Here is a 23,964-nt window from a genome sequence, read left to right on the forward strand (position 1 = left end):
ACAAATCTTTTATGGAGGTCATAAATATTTTCAGATAGTGGTCTGCGAACAAAAGCATTCATTTGGGGGTCCCTGAAATGAACATAATTGAGAACCACTGACAGAGATTTCATAGTTTGTTACATAGATAAATACACACAGATATTATCATTGGTTGCATAATAATGTATATTCCAGATAGACAGAATCAGAATCACAAACTGAACACTAACTAGTAACTAATGCATATGAACACATGCTGTTTTATAGTCATTATTTATTTTGCAGATGTAACTTAGCATGAGATAGCTTTGTCATGTTCTAGTGTTCTATATTGTATAGGAGGATTGACATACCGTGTGTGTGGAGGTCCAGGTTCACTGAAGTCTGTAGGATTTCCTTTAGACATGTCACTCTTCACAGACACACAGCTGGGTGTTGGAGACTCTGCTCTGTGACTTCTGGAATCATACAAATATTTATACATTTATCATGTGAATGAAAAGCTCATTGTATTCCTAAGTAGTATGAGAGAGTAAAATTCTCTTAAAGGTTTTGTCTTTTCAATGTTGAAACAACAGGAAAAACTACAAAAAATAGCAATAGAAACTGATAAAAAGAGGTCCTTAGCTTGTTGTACATGTATTTATTTTATAGTTTGATACATCAGTTGAACCACTTTAAACCTAAGTACATCGGTTATTTGATAATCGCAGATAAACAAGCTCACAACATGTTGCTATGCATACCATTGTGAGCTTGTAGATCTGCTTTAGTGGTGACATTTTGGTGTAGTGTGTGTACTGTATGAAAAGGCTTAGTGCAGATGTGATGAAATGTTTACAATAAAGGATGCTGATAGTTAATGTCTTGTGTTTGCATTTACTCAGTTACTGTCCACCAAGTCAGTGCACTCTTTTGTCCACAGCTAACTAATGACAGTGAAGAGGCAATTTAAGGACCTTTTAGATATTTTTAATACCTAAAAGAATATAAATAAAATACCAAAACTGCATAAAAAGTTAAAAAACTGGTCAAACGTTGGCCAAATTGACAATATAGTAAAAGAGGCACAAATTGTGAAAATGGCAGATCTACAAGCTCGAAACGCCTTGTGTAATGTAATGCCTCAACTCCTAATTCCAATTGCTTGTCAGGGTGGGGTCCCCAGTTCAAATAGGATTTTTTGGGGGGGGTCACAGCCTGAAAAGGTAGGCTACACATTTAATTTAAAAAGTAAATGAAAGGATGACACAAAAAGCCAGACATGAGGGCTTGTTTACAGTTTTATAATAATCAATCGAACTGATCATTTTTTGCCTGCCTATTTGTTTGGTGGAAAGTTGTATTTGATCATACAGTTGATAAAAAAAAAAAAAAAATAGCTTTGTTGTAGTAAGCTACTTTTGCCGTGTAGCTTGTAGCTTGCTTTGCTACATTTTCTGTGGGTAGCTTCGTTGTAGCTTAAGCTATATTTCATCAAGAGTAGCTTGTAGCTTAGCTTACTACATTTTCCAAGTAGCTTGCCCATCACTGCCTAACAGTACGTGGAGTGGAGTTTCTCTTTCTCTCTCGCTCTCTCTCGTTATTTAAATAACAACTATTTATTAGAATATAGGTCTATGTGGCTATGTCCCATCGCAATATAAACACTTTCCCTCTGTTAATTTCCATGGCTTTTCTCCAGGGATTTTTTCTTGCCCAAAACTTTATTAGTAACGTGTAGCTTTTGTCGGACGCTACGTCACTACTGGGGCCTAAAAATAGCTACGCTACAGAAAAAATATATTTGGTTCAAAAGGAGCTGCGCTACCGTGACGCTACTGAGAAATGTAGTTAAGCTATGTAGCGTCGCTACTTGTAGCTCGCTACTGCCCATCACTGGTTATACAGTATTGTATAGGAGGATTGACATACTGTGTGTGTGGAGGTCCAGGTTCACTGAAGTGTGGAGGATTTCCTTTAGACATGTCACTCTTCACAGACACACAGCTGGGTGTTGGAGACTCTGCTCTGTGACTTCTGGAATCATACACATGTTTATACATTTATCATGTGAATGAAAATCATTTCATTTGTAGCTAGTATGAGAGAGTAGATCTGTTTTGGGCTCTTCGGTGTTCAAACAACAGAAACAACTACTCAAATAGCAATAGAAACAGTAAAAGAAAAGAAGAAAAAGCAGTTTATAATATAGAAAGACAGACAGACAGACAGACAGACAGACAGACAGACAGACAGACAGACAGACAGACAGACAGACAGACAGACAGGCATTTATTCCAAAGTTGGTTGCATAGATAAATATTAGTCCTTAGCTTGCTGTATACATTTAGATATTCAACAGTTTGATACATAGATCATGTGGTTCTTAAAGTGGGGTTTGGGGTCCCCCAGGGGTCCTTGGGGGGGTTCCAGGGGGTCACCAGCAAAAGTGTTTCATATAAAGTCAGGATCAGTTGAACCACTTTAAACCTATTTGATAATAGCAAATACACAAGCTCACATGTTGCAATGCCAACCATTATGAGCTTGTAGATTTGCATGAAATTTTTTTTTTCTTTTGACGTTTTTGAAACATTTTAACAACACAAATCTTTTATGGAGGTCATAAATATTTTCAGATAGTGGTCTGCGGACAAAAGCATTCATTTGGGGGTCCCTGAAATGAACATAATTGAGAACCACTGACAGAGATTTCATAGTTTGTTACATAGATAAATACACACAGATATTATCATTGGTTGCATAATAATGTATATTCCAGATAGACAGAATCAGAATCACAAACTGAACACCAAGTTAATAGTAACTAATGCATATGAACATATGCTGTTTTATAGTCATTATTTATTTTGCACATGTAACTTAGCATGAGATCACTTTGTCATGTTCTAAGATCTGCACCTGGCTTAATGACAACAAACTATCAATTCACCTAGGCAAAACTGAATGTATCCTCTTTGGATCTAGTCAGAAACTTAGCCTAGTTGAGAACTTCACAATTAAAGTAGGTGACACTGTGATAGAAAGAAAAAACTACATCTGCTACCTGGGTTGCATCCTGGAGGCTAACCTATCCAGTGAAAAAATGACCACCAAGGTAATCAATAAAGTCAACCAACGAATTCGCTTCTTGCAAAGGGTTGCCCCGCTGATCAATATTAAATCCCGAAAGACACTAGGAGGTGCTCTTATTGGGCCCCTCATTGATTACGGAGTCCTTGTCTGGTATCGCGACGCCCCAGCTGCCTTAAAGTTAAAGCTCCAAACAGCCCAAAACAAACTAATTAGGGTTGTGCTTGGTCTCCCTCCTCAGACCCACCTTACCGATCATCACCACGAAAGCGTGGGATGGCTCAAAGTAGCTGACAGAGTACAGCATCTTGCAATGGGCCTGGTGTACAAGATACACTACACCTCCAAGATTCCCATGTTATGTACCTGACAAACTATTTCTTAAAGGTCAAGGATGTTCACAATCACAACACCAGAGGCAGCTCCACTAATCATCATCAACGTAGATTTAACACTAAACAAGGCTCTAACTCGTTCTCCTGCTACAACATCAACATGTGGAACGCCCTTCCACAAGCCCTAAAGGAGAGCAAATCCCTAGCCTCCTTCAAAATTGGTATGAAAAGTCACCTTCAGACAGCTGCTACCCGTGACTTGTAAATAGACTAAGCCCCCATGCTCCCCCCCCCCCCCCCCCCATTTTCTCTTTTTTTGTTTTTGATGTTATGCTTTTGAAACTGATATTATCCTAGATAAAGTACTATGTTCTATCCGTCTGTCTTTCAATGTTATATGAGATACTTAAAGTGTGGTTCCTGTGGAAATAAGCCTCGGCTTTCTAGGATCTCCTTTTAGTTGACCTTGTACCAGTGATTTGTACTGTCATGAAACTGTACTTTTTTCTATTGCAAACTTCTAATAAATTCTTCAATCAATCAATCAATAGTGTTCTATATTGTATAGGAGGATTGACATACTGTGTGTGTGGAGGTCCAGGTTCACTGAAGTCTGGAGGATTTCCTTTAGACATGTCACTCTTCACAGACACACAGCTGGGTGTTGGAGACTCTGCTCTGTGACTTCTGGAATCATACACATGTTTATACATTTATCATGTGGATGAAAATCATTTCATTTGTAGCTAGTATGAGAGAGTAGATCTGTTTTGGGCTCTCCGGTGTTCAAACAACAGAAAAAATAAAATTCAAAAATAGCAATAGAAACAATAAAAGAAAGAATAGAAGAAAAAGCAGTTTGTAATATAGAAAGACAGACAGACAGACAGACAGACAGACAGACAGACAGACAGACAGACAGACAGACAGATATTCCAAAGTTGGTTGCATAGATAGATATTAGTCCTTATCTTTCTGTATACATTTAGATATTCAACAGTTTGAAAAATGTTATTATTATTTTTTTTAAACATTTTAACGACACAAATCTTGTATGGAGGTCTATTATGCTGTGCGGTCACGATGTCCCCTTCTCTGTTTCACCCGCATTTGATTAAAGTTATATCGAGTGACGTTTTTAACATTGCAAACACTGCAAATAGTTTCACTGTGCGGGTTTAGTTCCATATCCCCCTCCGTCAGTCCGTGTGTCTGTCTGTCTCTGAGTGCAGTGAGAATAACACTGCAGGGGGAGGGGCCATGGAACCAAGCGTAGATCTTCAAGCAAATGCCCCGTAGAGCCGTGACACATTGTTAGCTTGTAGATCTGTTCTTTTTGGCAAATGACACCGCTGTACTATAGAAGTATAAAACAAGCTATAGAGCTGTGATTCATAGAATGTGCACACGCTGTATCCAGAGTAGAGACCTGCAGTGGGAGCCATATGTTGTATCCAGAGTAGAGACCTGCAGTGGGAGCCATATGTTGTATCCAGAGTAGAGACCTGCAGTGGGAGCCATATGTTGTATCCAGAGTAGAGACCTGCAGTGGGAGCCATATGTTGTATCCAGAGTAGAGACCTGCAGTGGGAGCCATTATGTTGTATCCAGAGTAGAGACCTGCAGTGGGAGCCATATGTTGTATCCAGAGTAGAGACCTGCAGTGGGAGCCATTATGTTGTATCCAGAGTAGAGACCTGCAGTGGGAGCCATGTGTTGTATCCAGAGTAGAGACCTGCAGTGGGAGCCATATGTTGTATCCAGAGTAGAGACCTGCAGTGGGAGCCATATGTTGTATCCAGAGTAGAGACCTGCAGTGGGAGCCATATGTTGTATCCAGAGTAGAGACCTGCAGTGGGAGCCATATGTTGCGGTGCGGGTGGTATTTTAATCCCTGCAGGCAGGAGCAGGCGGTTACAATAAAGCCAGCGGACCCCGCAAAATCCTGCACTCTCCCGCAATAAGCTATTATATATATTATCTATACTTTAGCAAGATGTTAATCTGTAGAGAACGTAATTTCCCCTGCTGAGCCTGAGGACAATTCGCACACGCAGCAAGCACCTAACAGTACGTGGAGTGGAGTTTCTCTTTCTCTCTCGCTCTCTCTCCCCCTCCCTCTCTCTCTCTCTCTCGCTCTCCCTCTCTCTCTTTCTCTCGTTTGTTCTCACGCTACCCGGCGCGCAGATTGTCGCGGCGGCATTGTCACTCAGTACTATTTAATATATAACTATTTATATATGTCCCTCCCATCGCAATATAAACACTTTCCTACATGTGTGACAGTGTGCAACCCCTCACAAATGCTCCTCTCATCGCGCACACTTATTCTGTTTGGTAATGGTTTTGGATCTCAATGTGCCTTCTTGGAAGGGAGGCTGTTGGACGTGCAATCACGCATAATTTGTGTGTTGCGGGCGGGAGCGGGCGGACGGACAGGAATTGTCTGCGGTGCCGTGCGGGCGGTCAAAAATGAAATAATTGCGGCGGCAGGCGGGAGTGGTCAGAAATCAAGCAGGAGGTAATGGGATTGAAAAATCAGTCCCGTGCAGATCTCTAATCCAGATCATTGTCTGTATCTCAATCTATACGATCTCTCTGAAAAGAGTTACTCAAGTGTCAGTCGACATTTCTATACCAACTAATCTCCATGGCTTTTCTCCTGGGATTTTTTCTTGCCCAAAACTTTATTAATAACGTGTAGCTTTTGTTGGACACTACGTCACTACTGGGGCCTAAAAATAGCTACACTACAGAAAAGGTTATTTGGTTCAAAAGGAGCGGCGCTACCGTGACGCTACTGAGAAATGTAGTTAAGCTATGAAGCGTCGCTACTTGTAGCTCGCTACTGCCCATCATAGTGTGGGGATTTAAGGGGAGCAAATGCTAATTTCGTGCAGATTTGTCTTAAAGCGCAAAATTTTGCACAGATGTAGCCCAGGGCTTGCTCTAATGATTTAGCTAGGGCGCCTGAGTCGGCGACCTTCGGGGTCGCCACAGCTCCAGAAAACACCCACAAAACTGATGACTCATCACTTTTCATCACTTAACACATCGGATGCCCACGTGGTGTCTACAAGTCAATTTCTTTGATGTCGCTGGAGGCCCACGACACGTTTGACGCGTTGTACAGTAAACTATACTGTACTGTAGCTACTGCACTTGGCTACCGCGGTGATGAAACAAACTCCATTTCCCAACATGCAGCGTGCAATTACGTCATCCGGACGCGCTGTGTGTCTCATTGACTTCCTGTTCAGCGGCTGCACAAAAATGCTGTTTTCTCCGGATTCTCTTCCTTTTTTCATTTTTTTCTCAAAACGGCAGCCTCTTCTACATGCCGTAACACAAACACTGTGGCTTAGAAATGATAAAAAACGGTCCTGACTGAAAGAAAAGATTTTCGCGAAATAAACAGGACATACTCGGATTACATTTACTCGGATTACTTTTCTCGCCAGTACTCTCGCCGGTAGGTAAAATGACGCGTTGCCATAGGCACCAGCAAATTAAGACAACAAAACCACGTGGGCGTCCGATGTGTTAAGTCGATGGGAGCCCAACTTGATTTGGCCGCTGTGGCGACCCCGAAGGTCGCAGACTCAGGTGCCCTAGCTAAATCGTTAGAGAATGCCCTGAGCTACATCTGTGCAAAACTTTGCACTTTTAGACTGATTAGCACGAGAAAAAAAACCCTAAGGCCTCCGACTAACATGAATGCTCACCCGTAAATGCATCATCTGAGGCCATGTCTAGCCAAAGGAATGTTTTTTGTGCAAAACAAATGCCTGCAATGGATTCAGCATCATAACAAACCCCTAGTTAGACCCCTCCGATCCTACTTAAATACCCAGAAAGAAAAAAAGAATGTCTGGGTATTTTCCTTCTGTATAGAAAGTCAATGGGAGGACAACTTGATTTGGCCGCTGTGGCGACCCCGAAGGTCGTCGGCTCGGGCGCCCTAGCTAAATCATTAGAGCAAGCCCTGGGCTACATCTGTGCAAAATGTTGCGCTCTAAGACAAATTTGCACGAAATTAGCATTTGCTCCCCTTAAATCCCCACACTATCACTGGTTATACAGTATTGTATAGGAGGATTGACATACTGTGTGTGTGGAGGTCCAGGTTCACTGAAGTCTGGAGGATTTCCTTTAGACATGTCACTCTTCACAGACACACAGCTGGGTGTTGGAGACTCTGCTCTGTGACTTCTGGAATCATACAAATATTTATACATTCATCATGTGAATGAAAAGCTCATTTTATTCCTAAGTAGTATGAGAGAGTAAAATTCTCTTAAAGGTTTTGTCTTTTCAATGTTGAAAAAACAGGAAAAACTACAAAAAAATAGCAATAGAAACTGATAAAAAGAGGTCCTTAGCTTGTTGTACATGTATTTATTTTATAGTTTGATACATCAGTTGAACCACTTTAAACCTAAGTACATCGGTTATTTGATAATCGCAGATAAACAAGCTCACAACATGTTGCTATGCATACCATTGTGAGCTTGTAGATCTGCTTTAGTGGTGACATTTTGGTGTAGTGTGTGTACTGTATGAAAAGGCTTAGTGCAGATGTGATGAAATGTTTACAATAAAGGATGCTGATAGTTAATGTCTTGTGTTTGCATTTACTGTTATTTACTGTCCACCAAGTCAGTGCACTCTTTTGTCCACAGCTAACTAATGACAGTGAAGAGGCAATTTAAGGACCTTTTAGATATTTTTAATACCTAAAAGAATATAAATAAAAGACCAAAACTGCATAAAAAGTTAAAAAACTGGTCAAACGTTGGCCAAATTGACAATATAGTAAAAGAGGCACAAATTGTGAAAATGGCAGATCTACAAGCTCGAAACGCCTTGTGTAATGTAATGCCTCAACTCCTAATTCCAATTGCTTGTCAGGGTGGGGTCCCCAGTTCAAATAGGATTTTTTGGGGGGGTCACAGCCTGAAAAGGTAGGCTACACATTTAATTTAAAAAGTAAATGAAAGGATGACACAAAAAGCCAGACATGAGGGCTTGTTTACAGTTTTATAATAATCAATCGAACTGATCATTTTTTGCCTGCCTATTTGTTTGGTGGAAAGTTGTATTTGATCATACAGTTGATAAAAAAAAAAATAGCTTTGTTGTAGTAAGCTACTTTTGCCGTGTAGCTTGCTTTGCTACATCTTCTGTGGGTAGCTTCGTTGTAGCTTAAGCTATATTTCATCAAGAGTAGCTTGAGCTTAGCTTACTACATTTTCCAAGTAGCTTGCCCATCACTGCCTAACAGTACGTGGAGTGGAGTTTCTCTTTCTCTTTCTCTCTCGCTCTCTCTCCCCCTCACTCTCTCTCTCTCTCTCTCGCTCTCCCTCTCTCTCTTTCTCTCGTTTGTTCTCACGCTACCCGGCGCGCAGATTGTTGCGGTGGCATTGTCATTCACTATTTAAATAACAACTATTTATTATAATATAGGTCTATGTGGCTATGTCCCATCGCAATATAAACACTTTCCCTCTGTTCATTTCCATGGCTTTTCTCCAGGGATTTGTTCTTGCCCAAAACTTTATTAGTAACGTGTAGCTTTTGTCGGACGCTACGTCACTACTGGGGCCTAAAAATAGCTACACTACAGAAAAAAGATATTTGGTTCAAAAGGAGCTGCGCTACCGTGACGCTACTGAGAAATGTAGTTAAGCTATGTAGCGTCGCTACTTGTAGCTCGCTACTGCCCATCACTGGTTATACAGTATTGTATAGGAGGATTGACATACTGTGTGTGTGGAGGTCCAGGTTCACTGAAGTGTGGAGGATTTCCTTTAGACATGTCACTCTTCACAGACACACAGCTGGGTGTTGGAGACTCTGCTCTGTGACTTCTGGAATCATACAAATATTTATACATTTATCATGTGAATGAAAAGCTCATTTTATTCCTAAGTAGTATGAGAGAGTAAAATTCTCTTAAAGGTTTTGTCTTTTCAATGTTGAAACAACAGGAAAAACTACAAAAAATAGCAATAGAAACTGATAAAAAGAGGTCCTTAGCTTGTTGTACATGTATTTATTTTATAGTTTGATACATCAGTTGAACCACTTTAAACCTAAGTACATCGGTTATTTGATAATCGCAGATAAACAAGCTCACAACATGTTGCTATGCATACCAGTGTGAGCTTGTAGATCTGCTTTAGTGGTGACATTTTGGTGTAGTGTGTGTACTGTATGAAAAGGCTTAGTGCAGATGTGATGAAATGTTTACAATAAAGGATGCTGATAGTTAATGTCTTGTGTTTGCATTTACTGTTATTTACTGTCCACCAAGTCAGTGCACTCTTTTGTCCACAGCTAACTAATGACAGTGAAGAGGCAATTTAAGGACCTTTTAGATATTTTTAATACCTAAAAGAATATAAATAAAAGACCAAAACTGCATAAAAAGTTAAAAAACTGGTCAAACGTTGGCCAAATTGACAATATAGTAAAAGAGGCACAAATTGTGAAAATGGCAGATCTACAAGCTCGAAACGCCTTGTGTAATGTAATGCCTCAACTCCTAATTCCAATTGCTTGTCAGGGTGGGGTCCCCAGTTCAAATAGGATTTTTTGGGGGGTCACAGCCTGAAAAGGTAGGCTACACATTTAATTTAAAAAGTAAATGAAAGGATGACACAAAAAGCCAGACATGAGGGCTTGTTTACAGTTTTATAATAATCAATCGAACTGATCATTTTTTGCCTGCCTATTTGTTTGGTGGAAAGTTGTATTTGATCATACAGTTGATAAAAAAAAAAAAAAAAAATAGCTTTGTTGTAGTAAGCTACTTTTGCCGTGTAGCTTGTAGCTTGCTTTGCTACATTTTCTGTGGGTAGCTTCGTTGTAGCTTAAGCTATATTTCATCAAGAGTATCTTGTAGCTTAGCTTACTACATTTTCCAAGTAGCTTGCCCATCACTGCCTAACAGTACGTGGAGTGGAGTTTCTCTTTCTCTCTCGCTCTCTCTCCCCCTCCCTCTCTCTCTCTCTCTCGCTCTCCCTCTCTCTCTTTCTCTCGTTTGTTCTCACGCTACCCGGCGCGCAGATTGTTGCGGTGGCATTGTCATTCACTATTTAAATAACAACTATTTATTAGAATATAGGTCTATGTGGCTATGTCCCATCGCAATATAAACACTTTCCCTCTGTTAATTTCCATGGCTTTTCTCCAGGGATTTTTTCTTGCCCAAAACTTTATTAGTAACGTGTAGCTTTTGTCGGACGCTACGTCACTACTGGGGCCTAAAAATAGCTACGCTACAGAAAAAATATATTTGGTTCAAAAGGAGCTGCGCTACCGTGACGCTACTGAGAAATGTAGTTAAGCTATGTAGCGTCGCTACTTGTAGCTCGCTACTGCCCATCACTGGTTATACAGTATTGTATAGGAGGATTGACATACTGTGTGTGTGGAGGTCCAGGTTCACTGAAGTCTGGAGGATTTCCTTTAGACATGTCACTCTTCACAGACACACAGCTGGGTGTTGGAGACTCTGCTCTGTGACTTCTGGAATCATACACATGTTTATACATTTATCATGTGAATGAAAATCATTTCATTTGTAGCTAGTATGAGAGAGTAGATCTGTTTTGGGCTCTTCAGTGTTCAAACAACAGAAACAACTACTCAAATAGCAATAGAAACAGTAAAAGAAAAGAAGAAAAAGCAGTTTATAATATAGACAGACAGACAGACAGACAGACAGACAGACAGACAGACAGACAGACAGACAGACAGACAGACAGACAGGCATTTATTCCAAAGTTGGTTGCATAGATAAATATTAGCTTGCTGTATACATTTAGATATTCAACAGTTTGATACATAGATCATATGGTTCTTAAAGTGGGGTTTGGGGTCCCCCAGGGGTCCTTGAGGGGGTTCCAGGGGGTCCTGGGTAAAAGTGTTTCAACGGATCCTGACTATATTATAGTCAGGATCAGTTGAACCACCTTAAACCTATTTGATAATAGCAAATACACAAGCTCACATGTTGCAATGCCAACCATTATGAGCTTGTAGATTTGCTTGAAAAAATGTGTTTTTCTTTTAACGTTTTTGAAACACAAATCTTTTATGGAGGTCATAAATATTTTCAGATAGTGGTCTGCGGACAAAAGCATTCATTTGGGGGTCCCTGAAATGAACATAATTGAGAACCACTGACAGAGATTTCCATAGTTTGTTACATAGATAAATACACAGATATTATCATTGGTTTCATAATAATGTATATTCCAGATAGACAGAATCAGAATCACAAACTGAACACTAACTAGTAACTAATCCATATGAACAAATGCTGTTTTATAGTCATTATTTATTGTGCACATGTAACTTAGCATGAGATCACTTTGTCATGTTCTAGTGTTCTATATTGTATAGGAGGATTGACATACTGTGTGTGTGGAGGTCCAGGTTCACTGAAGTCTGGAGGATTTCCTTTAGACATGTCACTCTTCACAGACACACAGCTGGGTGTTGGAGACTCTGCTCTGTGACTTCTGGAATCATACAAATGTTTATACATTTATCATGTGGATGAAAAGCTCATTTTATTCCTAAGTAGTATGAGAGAGTACAATTCTCTTAAAGGTTTTGTCTTTTCAATGTTGAAACAACAGGCTCAGTGCAGATGTGATGAAATGTTTACAATAAAGGTCTGTGTGTCTAGGGCTGTATTCCTGACAAAGACCTGTCTGGGGACAGCATGGCAACTAAGGTGATGAAAAAAGTCAATCAAAGAACAAGATTCCTGGACAGAATCTCCACTGTTGTCAAACAAAGTGCCCTCAGGACTCTTGCTGGGCCCTCATTCAGTCCCACTTTGACTACGCTTGCACCTCCTGGTGCTGCAACATCAAACATCCACTAAAGACTAAGCTCCAAACCTCCCAAAACAAACTGATTGGGCTACTTCTCCACCTGGGGTCATGACCCATGTTTCTCCCACACATTGTGTTAGCTTAAGTTGGCTCAGCGTTGAAGACAGGGTTAAACAACTAAAAATGGGATTGACAATAGTCAACGCAAATCTGCCCTCCATCCCCTCAGTACCAGCATATCTGACCAAACCTGTTTCCCCTACTCTGTACATATAGTGTTTTTATAACTGCAATGTTATTGTATGTTTTCTTTGCTTGCTATTTATTCTGTCCATGAATTAAATACAGAGGGCTTCCAGAACGCATGTAAATGACATGTGACACCATGACTGTCCAAAATGACATGAGAATAAGTAGAACAGAGAGCATATCTCCACCAGGCCGGGTTGGATACAGTTTCAGTCTTTGACCGAGAGAAGGTCAAGACTTATAGGCCTTAGAAGAGAGCTCCTCTTGCACACCTACTAGGACAGGTGTGTTGGAACTTCACTTACAATCCATAACTTTATTCAGCAACGTTTGAGTTCTTCAGACCTTCATCAGGCATAAAAGAAGCAGCTGGCATAAAGCCAGCTATATAACATGTCTAGGGAGGGTGGGGGCCAATCAGATCCACACACCACTCCTGTTACCAAGGTGAGGGGCAGGTGGTAGTTTTGCCCATAGGCACAACTTGTTTTAAAAACATCAAGTCTACAAAAGCCACACAAAAGTAAATCAGTCAGTAGAAAATGGGTGTTACGATCAAGAATAAAATCAAGAACAAATATACCCATAGAATCTACTGAGTAGAGAAAGCAGAATATATACTGTATATAAATAAGTCAAACAATATGGATATAGAGTAATCAATACCAACAAAAGGCCCCTAAAAAGCTAAACAGAAATATTCAGTCCAAAGGTAACACACATCGGTACACATTGTCTCTGGGGTCTTGTGATCAAGACATGTCAGAATCCATCCCAATTGGCTATGGATGCTTTCCAAAGATTGCAGGCCTGGGTAGACAACCCGGCCTGGTGAAGACTGGCCCTCAGAGGAGCTAGTTGTTATAAATTAGATATTGCTGACTTTACAGAAGACATTTACTTTAATACATAATGAAGTGTTATTGTGTTATGACTTGTTAAGCCTCTAAACAGACAAGACCTTTAGAACCACTGGTTTAAACCTATACTCCATGGCTCTATTGATTGATTGATTGATTGATTGATTGAAGACTTTATTAGAAGTTTGCATAGGAAAAGGTACAGTTTCATGACGGTACAGTTCACTGGTACAAGGTCTACTAAAAGGAGATCCATGAAACGACTAAGCTTATTTCCACAGGAAACCATTTAAGTATCTCATATAACATTGAATGACAGACGAATAGAACACAGTACTATGCAGTAGATATGTAAAGAAAAGAAAAATGAGAGAACAAAAAAAAAGAGTCTAAACAAACATTAAGTATATACAATGAAGGGGCAGGGCAGGGTAGGGTTGGGCTAGGTTAGTTTTTTTTACCAGTTGCGAACGGCTGCTGCCTGTAAGTGGTTTTTCAGGGCAATTTTAAAGGATGCTAGTGATCCACACTCCTTTATGGCCTTTGGTAAGGCTTTCCACATTTTGGTGGTATAGCAGAAAAAAAGAGTTTGACCCTTTGTTGGTTTTGACTCTAGGTTGAAAGTGATCTGTGGCGCTGCCTCTGGTGTTGTAATTATGGACATCCTTAATGTTTATAAAGTATTTTGACAGGTACTTGGGTATCATAGTGGTGTAGTGTATCTTGTACACCAGGCCCATTGCAAGTTGCTGTACTCTGTCATCTACTCTGAGCCACCCCACTCTTAACTGGTGAGTAGCGGTGAGGTGAGTCTGATAGGGAAGGTTAAGCAGGACCCTAATTAGTTTATTTTGGGCTGTTTGGAGTTTAGTTTTCAGGGCTTGTGGGGCGTCACGATACCATACGTGGACTCCGTAGTCAAAGAGGGGCTGGATTATTGCACCAGCTATGGTCTTCAGTGTGTTGAAATTGACCATTGGGGCGATCCTCTGTAGGAAACGAGTTCGTTGGTTGATTTTATTTATTACTTTTTAGAGGTCATCTTTTCACTGGAAAGATTAGCTTCAAGGATACATCCTAAGTAAGAGATTTCGTTTTTTCGTGTTATGACCTTGTCACCCACTTTGATTGTGAAGTTATCGACTTTTTTGAGGTTATGATTTGATCCAAAGAGGATGGACTCAGTTTTTCCCAGGTGAATTGATAATTTGTTGTCGTTAAGCCATGTGCAGAACTTACTTAGTTCAGAGTTAAGTGTCTTTTCAACCTGCAAGTGGTCCTTGCCCGAGACTAGGAGAGCCAAGTCATCCGCGAACAGGAACAGGTTGCAGTCACAAGCAGATGCCATGTCGTTCACGTATATTAGGAACAACAGAGGTCCCAGTATGCTTCCTTGAGGAACACCACAGCTTACTGGGAGGGGGGGGGGGGGGGCAGGGTACCGTTAATCTCCACCACCTGTTCCCTCCCCACCAGGTAAGATTGCATCCAACTCACTGCTGCGCTGTCAAGACCGATGGCTTTTAGTTTCTCAATCAGAATAGAATGATTTACGGTGTCAAATGCCTTCTGGAGGTCCATCATGACCATGCCGCTATATTTGCCGTTTGATTTGGTCAGTCAAATAGAGAAGGCATGTGTCAGTGGAATGGGATTTTCTGAATCCAGATTGGAACTCGTAAATCAGATTATTCTCATCGAGATATCTTGCAATCTGTTCGTAGACTATTTTCTCCATGACTTTGGATATGGAGCTAAGAATGGAAACGGGACGGTAGTTTCCAGGGTCTAGTTTGATACCTTTTTTGTGCAGGGGGGTTACTTTTGCTAGTTTGAAGTCCTGTGGGACATGACCCTGTTCGATGGAAAGGTTAATTATGTCGGTAATGATTGGAGCAATGGTGGCGGCTGAATCTCTGAGAAATCTAGCTGGAATTTTATCAAGGCCAGTGGCCTTGTGTTGAGGTAGGGCGCTCAATTTTTTAAACACTTCATCAGTTGTCACTGTGGCAAGTTTAAAACTATCTTTTCTGACGCCCAGTTTATTGTAGAATTTCTTAACAAATTTTACACCATACCGCCCAGATGGGGCGACCAGTCTTTCAACCAGTGAACGGGCTGTGGTGGTAAAGGTTTTGTTAAGATGGGTAGCCACTTCACATTTGTCAGAAATGAGAGCGGCGTCCATTTTGGTGTTTATGCTGTGGCATATGGTTTTAGGTTTTAAGCCTAATTGGTTGTTAAGCAACTTCCATAGGTCTCGTGGTTTGTTTTTGTATTTGTCGATTTTGTCGTCGATGTAGTTTTTTTTGGCGGATCTAACTAGGGCGTTCGTCTGGTTTCTAAGTTTCTTACACTGAGCAGTAAGATGCTTGATTTGGATTTTGAGGTCAGGGTTGAATTTTTTTCTAAGCGTTTTGCAGCACTTTCGTTTTTCATTGTACTTTTTGTCTCTGAGTTTAGCTGATTCGGCAATATCTGAGTTATACCATGGCTCTTGGCGGGCTTTAACCCTGGTGGTTTTCAAGGGGGCCACGTCGTCTAGAGCATCGGTCAATTTGTTTTTTTTTCCTCTCTACACCAAACCTCAACACATGCTGATGTATTATTAACTTGTAGATCTGATATTTTCCTAGAATAATCACCCAAGAAAAGGAATACTAGGGATTGTGTTAAGATTGAAAACATCACTTTGAAGACAAAGATAAATCTATAAATAGAAACAAGACAAAGTGGCCTTTACTGACTCTAAACCATGTGTTGTTTTCTGACAGTTTTACTGACCTCTGATCAGTAGAGTGGTGTCCATCTTTGAAGTCAATCCATCCTCCCTTGGACTGGTCACTCTTCATGGAGACACAGCTGGGTGTTGTTGGAGACTCTGCTCTGTGGAAGTGGCGTTTGTCAGCTTCCATGTTGCTCTTTATTAAACCTGTCAATTAAGGTTACAGTCAATAAAATACATCAGAAAACACTCATAGTAGGTTAATAACAATGCTGAGACTACAGTAGATGAACAACAATATCACCGTCATAATGATGAGACTACAGTAGATGAACAACAATATCACCATCATAAGGATGAAACTACAGTAGATGCAGATGCATGCAGTAGCTCTTGTCAACCAACAGGGGTCCTACTAGACCACAGAGACACAGCTGTTGCAACAACAGAACTAACAGCTGGTCTGACTCTGAGGTAGACGTTGGAATATCATGTTAATAATACTATTAATTAACATCCTCTACCATGGTTAAAATAATGTTTTATTCACTAAACTAAGTTATGGACTGCAGCTTTGAGATGTCCAATGGTTCAGCACTGGTTTAATCAAATATTTAAAATAGAAATATTTTTCATTATCTGATTATTTTGATTGTAGCCTAAAACTGTTCATTGTAAAATATCTTATACTACATTCACAAACAGTAAACACTCAAAGCAAACCACACTGAAACCCTGCTGAAAACTACTTCAGTTTCCTCTAAACCACGTGGTTTACAATAAACTGCTGAGGAGGGACTTTCCCCCGAGAAAGCCTGGTGACGCGAGGTTAGGTGGGGATAGTCTCTTTGCATGTTGCAGATCCGGTCTGGAAAGGAAACGTTGCGTGTATGCATGTGTGAGTGCAAACGACCGGATACAGTAGGCGGGCTCTGGACCGGATCTCACTGTTAACTCACAATGGAAACCAAGCAGCTTTCAGCCGTTTAGAAACAAGACCGCCGAGTGGAAATCTGACACGGGTTTACCTAAATTATACCAACCAAATCCACTTCAAGTCACTTCTAGCGTTAAATAACAGACATCATTATGTTCACAACGCTCTGCTCTGTCGACATGTTTTACTGGTGACATCAAGCAAACAGAACAAGCAGGACAGACTAGAAAGGGATGGTAAGCAGTAGAAACCTAGCCCTGAATACATGACCGTCATGTTTCCTCCTCCACCCAGCGACCAGCGAGGTTTTCATAGCGCAACCGTTTGAGCTACAAACATCAGATTATATAAATAAAGTGCTTCACCCAAGTCTCCTTTACTCTGAAATGATGCCGTTCAACCAGCTGCTCCCGGATTGTTGAATAAAAAGCAGTTTTATCCTGTTTTCCCTTGTATGTCCCCCTCCAGTGGACAGTCGCGTCATGGCCGTTCGCTCACTGTAGTGAACGGAGATGATGCGATGACGAGACTGTCCAAGGGGGAAATACAAGGGAAAACTGGATAAAAATGCTTTTTATTCAACAATCCGGGAGCGGCGTGTAATTCTGGTTGAACGGCGTCATTTCAGAGTAAAAGGAGCCCAGTAAGCATTTTGAGGTGTATTAGTTGCCTAATAGTCGTGTTTTTATCTTCTACACCACGCGTTGAAAATCAGTGTTGTAAAGGTCTAGATTTGATATTTTTGACTAGTTGTTTAGTCGGCTATATTTACACGGGTTGCTACATATACCACTATTAGTCGGATACAAAAAGTCTACATTTCGCCGTTAGCGGCCGTCGAAAGTAGTGAAAAGTAGGGCGACGGTGGGATTCGATCCACTAATCTCTGACACTCAAGTCGCCGACGCTATCCACTCAGCCATCAATGCTGATATGATAGTATAGACTTTCTGGCCGTATTAAAAGGTGACATTGCCCACCTGTGTTCATTTTAGTGTAGTGCACATTGTTGAGGAAACTAAATGTTAGTGTGTGTGTGTGTGTGTGTGTGTGTGTGTGTGTGTGTGTGTGTGTGTGTGTGTGTGTGTGTGTGTGTGTGTGTGTGCGCGTGTGCGTGTGCGTGTGTGTGGCGAGGAGCTCATTCGGCTTGAGTTTCTTGCAGGTGGGATTTATGGCTCTTTGAAGTGAGCCGAGCCGGATCTCTGCGATCCGTTCCTTTTCAAAGAGCCGTTCAAAATACTACATGTAAAAAGTACAAACATTCTTTACTACAATGTACAAAATACACAAGTAGAAGTGTAATTAAAATGTACTTGAGTAAAAGCACTAAAGTATTGGTATCAAAATGCACAGAGTAGTTCACCCCCCAAAATGACTTTTTTTCTATTGATTACTCGTGCCATGGAGACTTGAGTTCAATAATGTGTTGTAGACTATTTGTAGCATTCCTAAGACAAAAATATGATTATAGTACATTTAGCCCCATATTGAATAGAAAGTACTCAATATGCAGAACGTCACATTTCACAGGTTTTCCAATTAATAACATTTGGAAAAATCATTTGAAAATAGCAGATCTACAAGCTCACAATGTGTCGCAACGTGACACATTGTGAGCTTGTAGATCGGCTAATATTTTCAAATGGCGGAAATGTATATGGCCAAAATGCAGGCCTATATAGGGTTGAAGTGATTTGTAATTATAATCAAAATCTAGAAAGTAACAAAATAACTAAAAGTAACTAAAATGAGACAGTATTTTGAACGGCTCTTTGAAAAGGAACGGATCGCAGAGATCCGGCTCGGCTCACTTCAAAGAGCCATAAATCCCACCTGCAAGAAAATCAAGCCGAATGAGCTCCTCGCGTGTGTACGCCCCGGACTCATTTTTGAAGCTTGTGATTGGCTGAACCGGACGTAGGGAGCGCTCCGTTGTAGTCACTTGGACCGCGCGAGGTGCACCAAAACCCAATTATCATGGCGTTTATCGTGCGCTTGCCCAGGCCGTAAATATAACGATTGCATTCACCACGGCTTCGTAACTCGCGCGGCGCTCCGCCGGCCGCTTGCAATGTCGTGGACAATAACTGAAAACGAGCGCTCTTTGCCGTTTCCATCCATCTTTCCCAGTTGGATCCATAATCACGCGGCACTGCACTGTCTGACTGACAGACGAGGAGTTCATTTCATCGTATATTTTTGTTTTAAAGACTTTATATTGACATTGGTTTAAAAAAAGGCGTTGAAAAGCCGGCTATACAACGACTACACCCAGACAAATAGCTTAATGATCGGATGGCTATTGGAATCATTTTACACCAATATTTCGAGATCAGTTCTGCAACGTGGAGTTGTTTTTTTAAAGAAATGTTTATTGAAATATGGATTAAATCTAATTGTCTAAATTCTGTGTAAATATAAACGTTGATACGGCGACTATAATTAGTTGGCTAAATCTCGGCTAGATCTAAACTATACTTAATAATGATCAACGGATATTATAATTATGTTAGTCCAATATTAGGAGATCAGTTAAGCACCTTACTGTTGTTTTTTTTAATAAATTGTTATCGAATCATGGAATAAATTGCAAAGTATATTTTCGGTGTGAATATAACCGGAATCTAGCCGGGTGAAATTAAGGCTAAAAAAAAACTAGTCGTGTAAAAAACGACTATTGCTCAGTGGGAGACTTGGGTAAACACTTTATTTTAGAAATCTGACGTTTGTAGCTCAAACCGTTGCGCTATGAAAACCTCACTGGTCGCTGGGTTGAGGAGGAAACATGACGGTCATGTATAACCATAAGTAGGCTATGAAGTGTTTGTGTGTAAAAGCAGTGGTTGTAGACTAGTCTACTTGCCAGCCCATAGAGCCCCATTGTGAACCCGGACATATTGAGTACAGTAAGGTTTTATGTTAGAAATGTTGAGTATGGGTCCCCAGCATGTAGAAACTGCCGGATGCTAACTTGCATATGTTGAGCAATTTTCATAATTTGCATAATTCGATTTATTTAGCATAATCCTCCATAATAATGGATAATATGTCAAGAACTAATTGGCCGATTTGAACAATATTAGAGTGGTTTTGGGGGTTATTGAGGATGCGATTTTGATACTTTTTTGTTGATTTTCCAGTTGGTATATGGCCATTTCCGGTTTAAAACGGCCATTTTGAATTTAGAAAATGACAGAAATGGATTCAGCATCCTCAATAACCCCCAAAACCACTCCAGTATTGTTCAAATCGGCCAATCAGTTTTTGACATATTATCCATTATTATGGGGGATTAAATCGAATTATGCAAATTATGAAAATTGCTCAACATATGCAAATTAGCATCCGGCAGTTTCTACATGCTGGGGACCCATACTCAACATTTCTAACATAAAACCTTGGTGTACTCAATATGCCAGGGTTCACATTCTGGCAAGTGGACTATAGTCTAGCAGTGATATTAAAACAGCAACACTTACTTTATATCATGTTGTGGTTCTTCTGGTGTGTTTTATAATCCAATAAATTGTCCAGATGTTAAATTCACTTTATTGTGTCTGATCAAAACGCTTCCTTCCTGTGTTTGTTGGAGGAATTAGCGTCACAGTTGATCCTCCTCCTCTCGGTCCTCTGAGTTAGAGATGGGACGTTCGTGAACGAATCGAGTCTTTTGAACGGCTCTTTGAAATGAACAATGGGATCCGGTTCGCAGTAGGGAGCCGTTCTTTTCTAAATGAACAGTTGTGGAGAAAAATACAAACATTCTTTACTTATCTAAACGCATCAACACTGCCACAATTAGAAGTTTGGAATTAAAATGTAGGCCATGTAAGTAAAAGTAGGCCTACAACATTTTCGGTATCAAAATGCACTTAAAATACCAATGGTACAAAATAGTCATTATGCAGAATGTCCCATTTCACAGTTTTTCCAATGTAGAAAATGTAGAAAAATTATTTGAAAATAGCAGATCAACGCGACGCATTGTGAGCTTGTAGATCTGCTATTTTCAAATGGCAGGCATGTACCTATATATGTCCGAAATAATTGTATTTAGGGTTGAAGTGATTTGTAATTATAATCAAAATCTACAAAGTAACTATAGTATCTAAAATGAGCCAGTCTTTTGAACGGCTCTTTGAAAGGAACGGATCCCAGAGATCCGGCTCACTTCAAAGAGCCATAAATCCCAGTCAGGGAAGGCAGTGAAACCTAACGGCCGGGGGGCGTGCCGCGTGCCTCCTCTTTGTAACAACAACATGAGTAAACAACAAACAAGCTGACGACAGTAAAACTACTGTTACTTATTATCACTAATAAGAGCTGTTTTCTTTTTAAAATAATTATAAACTTCATTATTACAGAACTCTACTTTGTCAGGACCCCCATGTGGCACAATGCAGTCCTACACGTGTGATATTTGGTTCTTTAATAGACTAAAAATAAAAGCCATTTCTGTTGTCTTTCTGTGTGAAAGTCTGTTGACAGTCTGACTGGACTACAAACAGTGAACACACACAGGTGTTTCTGCTTGGACCATCCCTGATAGCTTATTATTATTTATACCCACCTTGTTTCTACTTAAATTAGTTAGGGGAGAGCGGGGTAAACTGAGACACTTTTTACACTTGCTCCCCTCTAGGCGAACTAAACGATATATCAGTAAAAATGTACTTCTACCACTTTTTCTAGTCACATGTTCAAATACTGGATTCTGATTGGCTAAATTCCGGAGGTTATGGCAGAACAACCGCCGCAGTTGTGTGAGGACGAGATCAATGCGCCTCAGTGTACATCCGGGGACTTCAGGAGGTAGTCGGAACACCTTTCCCCCAACCAACATATGACGGTCGTAGCGGTCCTATGTTTACTAACGTGCGTACGACGTCGCCGATTTATTTGGATCCAATGCAATCCGCCAACTTTAAAGCCCCTTTTCTCTGAACCTATGCCTTTCTGGAAGCGAACAGCCTCTATTTACGTCCGGAACGGTCCTTCTAACTGACGTTAGCTTAGCTGTATGCTAGACATCTTTCTCTGCATGGAGTTGGCGTCATCTGGTGGTGAGTAGAAGATGTTGTTTGTGGAACTATTTGCTGTCGTCACGGAAGTTTTATAGGCAATAATGATTGTAACTTAATATCCTTGCAAGTTACAACTATGTGTTTTCTTTCATGTATACGGAAAAAAGTGGTAGAAAAGCTATTTACCACTCGGGGTCGGACATTATGCTCTGATAATGTCCTGTGTGAGGGTGTTATCGGACTCGGCTTCGCCTCGTCCGATCACCCCCTCACACAGGACATTATCAGAGCATAATGTCCTCTCACTCGGGGTAAATTGCTTACACATTTCCCAGTAATTTGGGATGTTTCCTAACAATGGAAGTTATCAGAACATATTATTCAAGACAAAAGGCAGAGAAAATATGATTGTTTTAAAAAGAAAGTGGTCTTGTGTCTCAGTTTACCCCAGGACCGGGGTAAACTGAGACAGACCAGAGAAATCAACAGGGTAAAGTGATCCACTCACTTTTTTCACTTTAAAACTACCATAAAAACGCAAAAACCCGGTTAACCGGGTTAAATATGCGCAATACAAAAATGTACATAGCAGACATTCTTTTAATAGGGTTTGTCCTGTCATTTCCACCCATGTGTCAAATAATGTGACACATGGGCGGAAGGAAAAAACTAAAAACCCTATAAAAAATTGATAAAAGTGTTTACCAAACTTTCCTCAGTTGATCCTTATGTAATCTTTCCTGTAGAATCTATTTCTGCAAAGTATATTGTTGTATTGTGCATAACTAATGAAATAATTAGCATATTAGTTAGATCAAAAATGGCAGTTCCGTGACCGTGGAGAGCAAAGGTCTGTTTCTCAATGGATTTGTCATCTAGAAGGGTTATTAAACACATTTGGCCGGGGTGTCTTTTTTAAAAGGGTCGGGAATTTTTTTTAGAGCCCAAAATCCAAATTGGCTACAATCAGCTATGACGAAATTGAACTTTTCAATGGTTTGACCTACAGTTATGAATACAACTAGTTTTCTGTGACTTTTTGGGTTGAGGAATCCATAATTGATGTTAATTTAATGATTTAACCTGTTTTCAAACTTCTGATCCAAGATGGCTGCCGACTATCGGCTCTGAAAGGTCATTTTTTTTTACATTGTCATAGAACCTTCATATTAGGCTCTAATGAAAGCTCTGCTCAAGCTAAAGCTAGTACAACTAACATAATGACACAGAGGTCTTCTCAAAGGTCATCTCAAAGGTCAAAAAGGTCACTGTTGTCTTATACAGTGATTATTTATCAAACTAATAGACTTCTACACTTCATCGGAATCTGTTGATTCTCCACACTGGCTCCACTCATCATCAGTACTACTGTCATCTGAAGAGTGACAAGGTGGGAGCTGCTGGGGCAAAGGGTGGGAGGGGGGGGGGGGGGGGGTATGATGCACTGGTCAGCACTTCCCATTCACAAGTTCCCAACCATAACCAAGGGGTAAGGGATGCTCTACCAGGTTGTAATGGAGCTGGCAAAATGTAAGGTTGTCCTTTCAAGATAAAGATTCAGTGAGTCATCATCAGGTGGAGGACAAAGTGTAAATTGTTTTAAATTGCCACTTTGAAGCTTTGACTTCCCCACAGGTAACTAGACCAGGTCAACCTGGTTGTGCCAGACCCCGGTTCTGCCAACCCTCTGGGCCTATAAATTTAATGGTACATTAAATTGTCTGTCATCATCCCCCTGTCTGTCATCATCATTTATGACATCATGCCTTTTGTAGGCATGTCATCATCATGTCATCATCATATATACCCTTTATATAGAAAACCCGGACAGACCGACATTTGCTTATGTAGGCCTACCCATTTCATGGGTCTGGCAATAACTGCACTCACCATAGACGACAAAGAGGACACATACTTTCAAGTCT

The 23,964-nt window shown here is 40.5% G+C and overlaps 2 protein-coding genes across 2 annotated transcripts in view; both read right to left on the bottom strand.

Moving 5' to 3' along the window:
- Positions 1-4,989, bottom strand: part of LOC308286311 (protein NLRC3-like) — a gene marked incomplete at its 5' end in the record, with an annotated part of 25,400 nt that extends 20,411 nt beyond the window's left edge. Inside the window, one exon of the mRNA XM_080727311.1 lies at positions 4,802-4,989. Within this exon, the coding sequence (XP_080583437.1) occupies positions 4,802-4,989 (188 nt within the window). The remainder of the gene's footprint in view (positions 1-4,801) is intronic.
- LOC308286312 (uncharacterized protein) lies at positions 4,989-20,614 on the bottom strand (the record flags this gene model as incomplete). Its single annotated transcript, XM_080727312.1, has 5 exons — positions 20,495-20,614; positions 16,138-16,285; positions 11,819-11,923; positions 10,795-10,925; positions 4,989-5,203 (listed from the first exon to the last, which is right to left on the bottom strand). Exons 2-5 carry the CDS (start codon positions 16,266-16,268, stop codon positions 4,989-4,991), a joined length of 582 nt encoding a protein of 193 aa, XP_080583438.1. The 5' UTR covers positions 16,269-16,285; positions 20,495-20,614.
- Positions 20,615-23,964: the final 3,350 nt, after the last annotated feature.

This window comes from Nannobrachium achirus (assembly GCF_963921795.1).
Source record: "Nannobrachium achirus genome assembly, chromosome: 6".
In the NCBI taxonomy this organism is placed as follows: Eukaryota; Metazoa; Chordata; class Actinopteri; order Myctophiformes; family Myctophidae; genus Nannobrachium; species Nannobrachium achirus.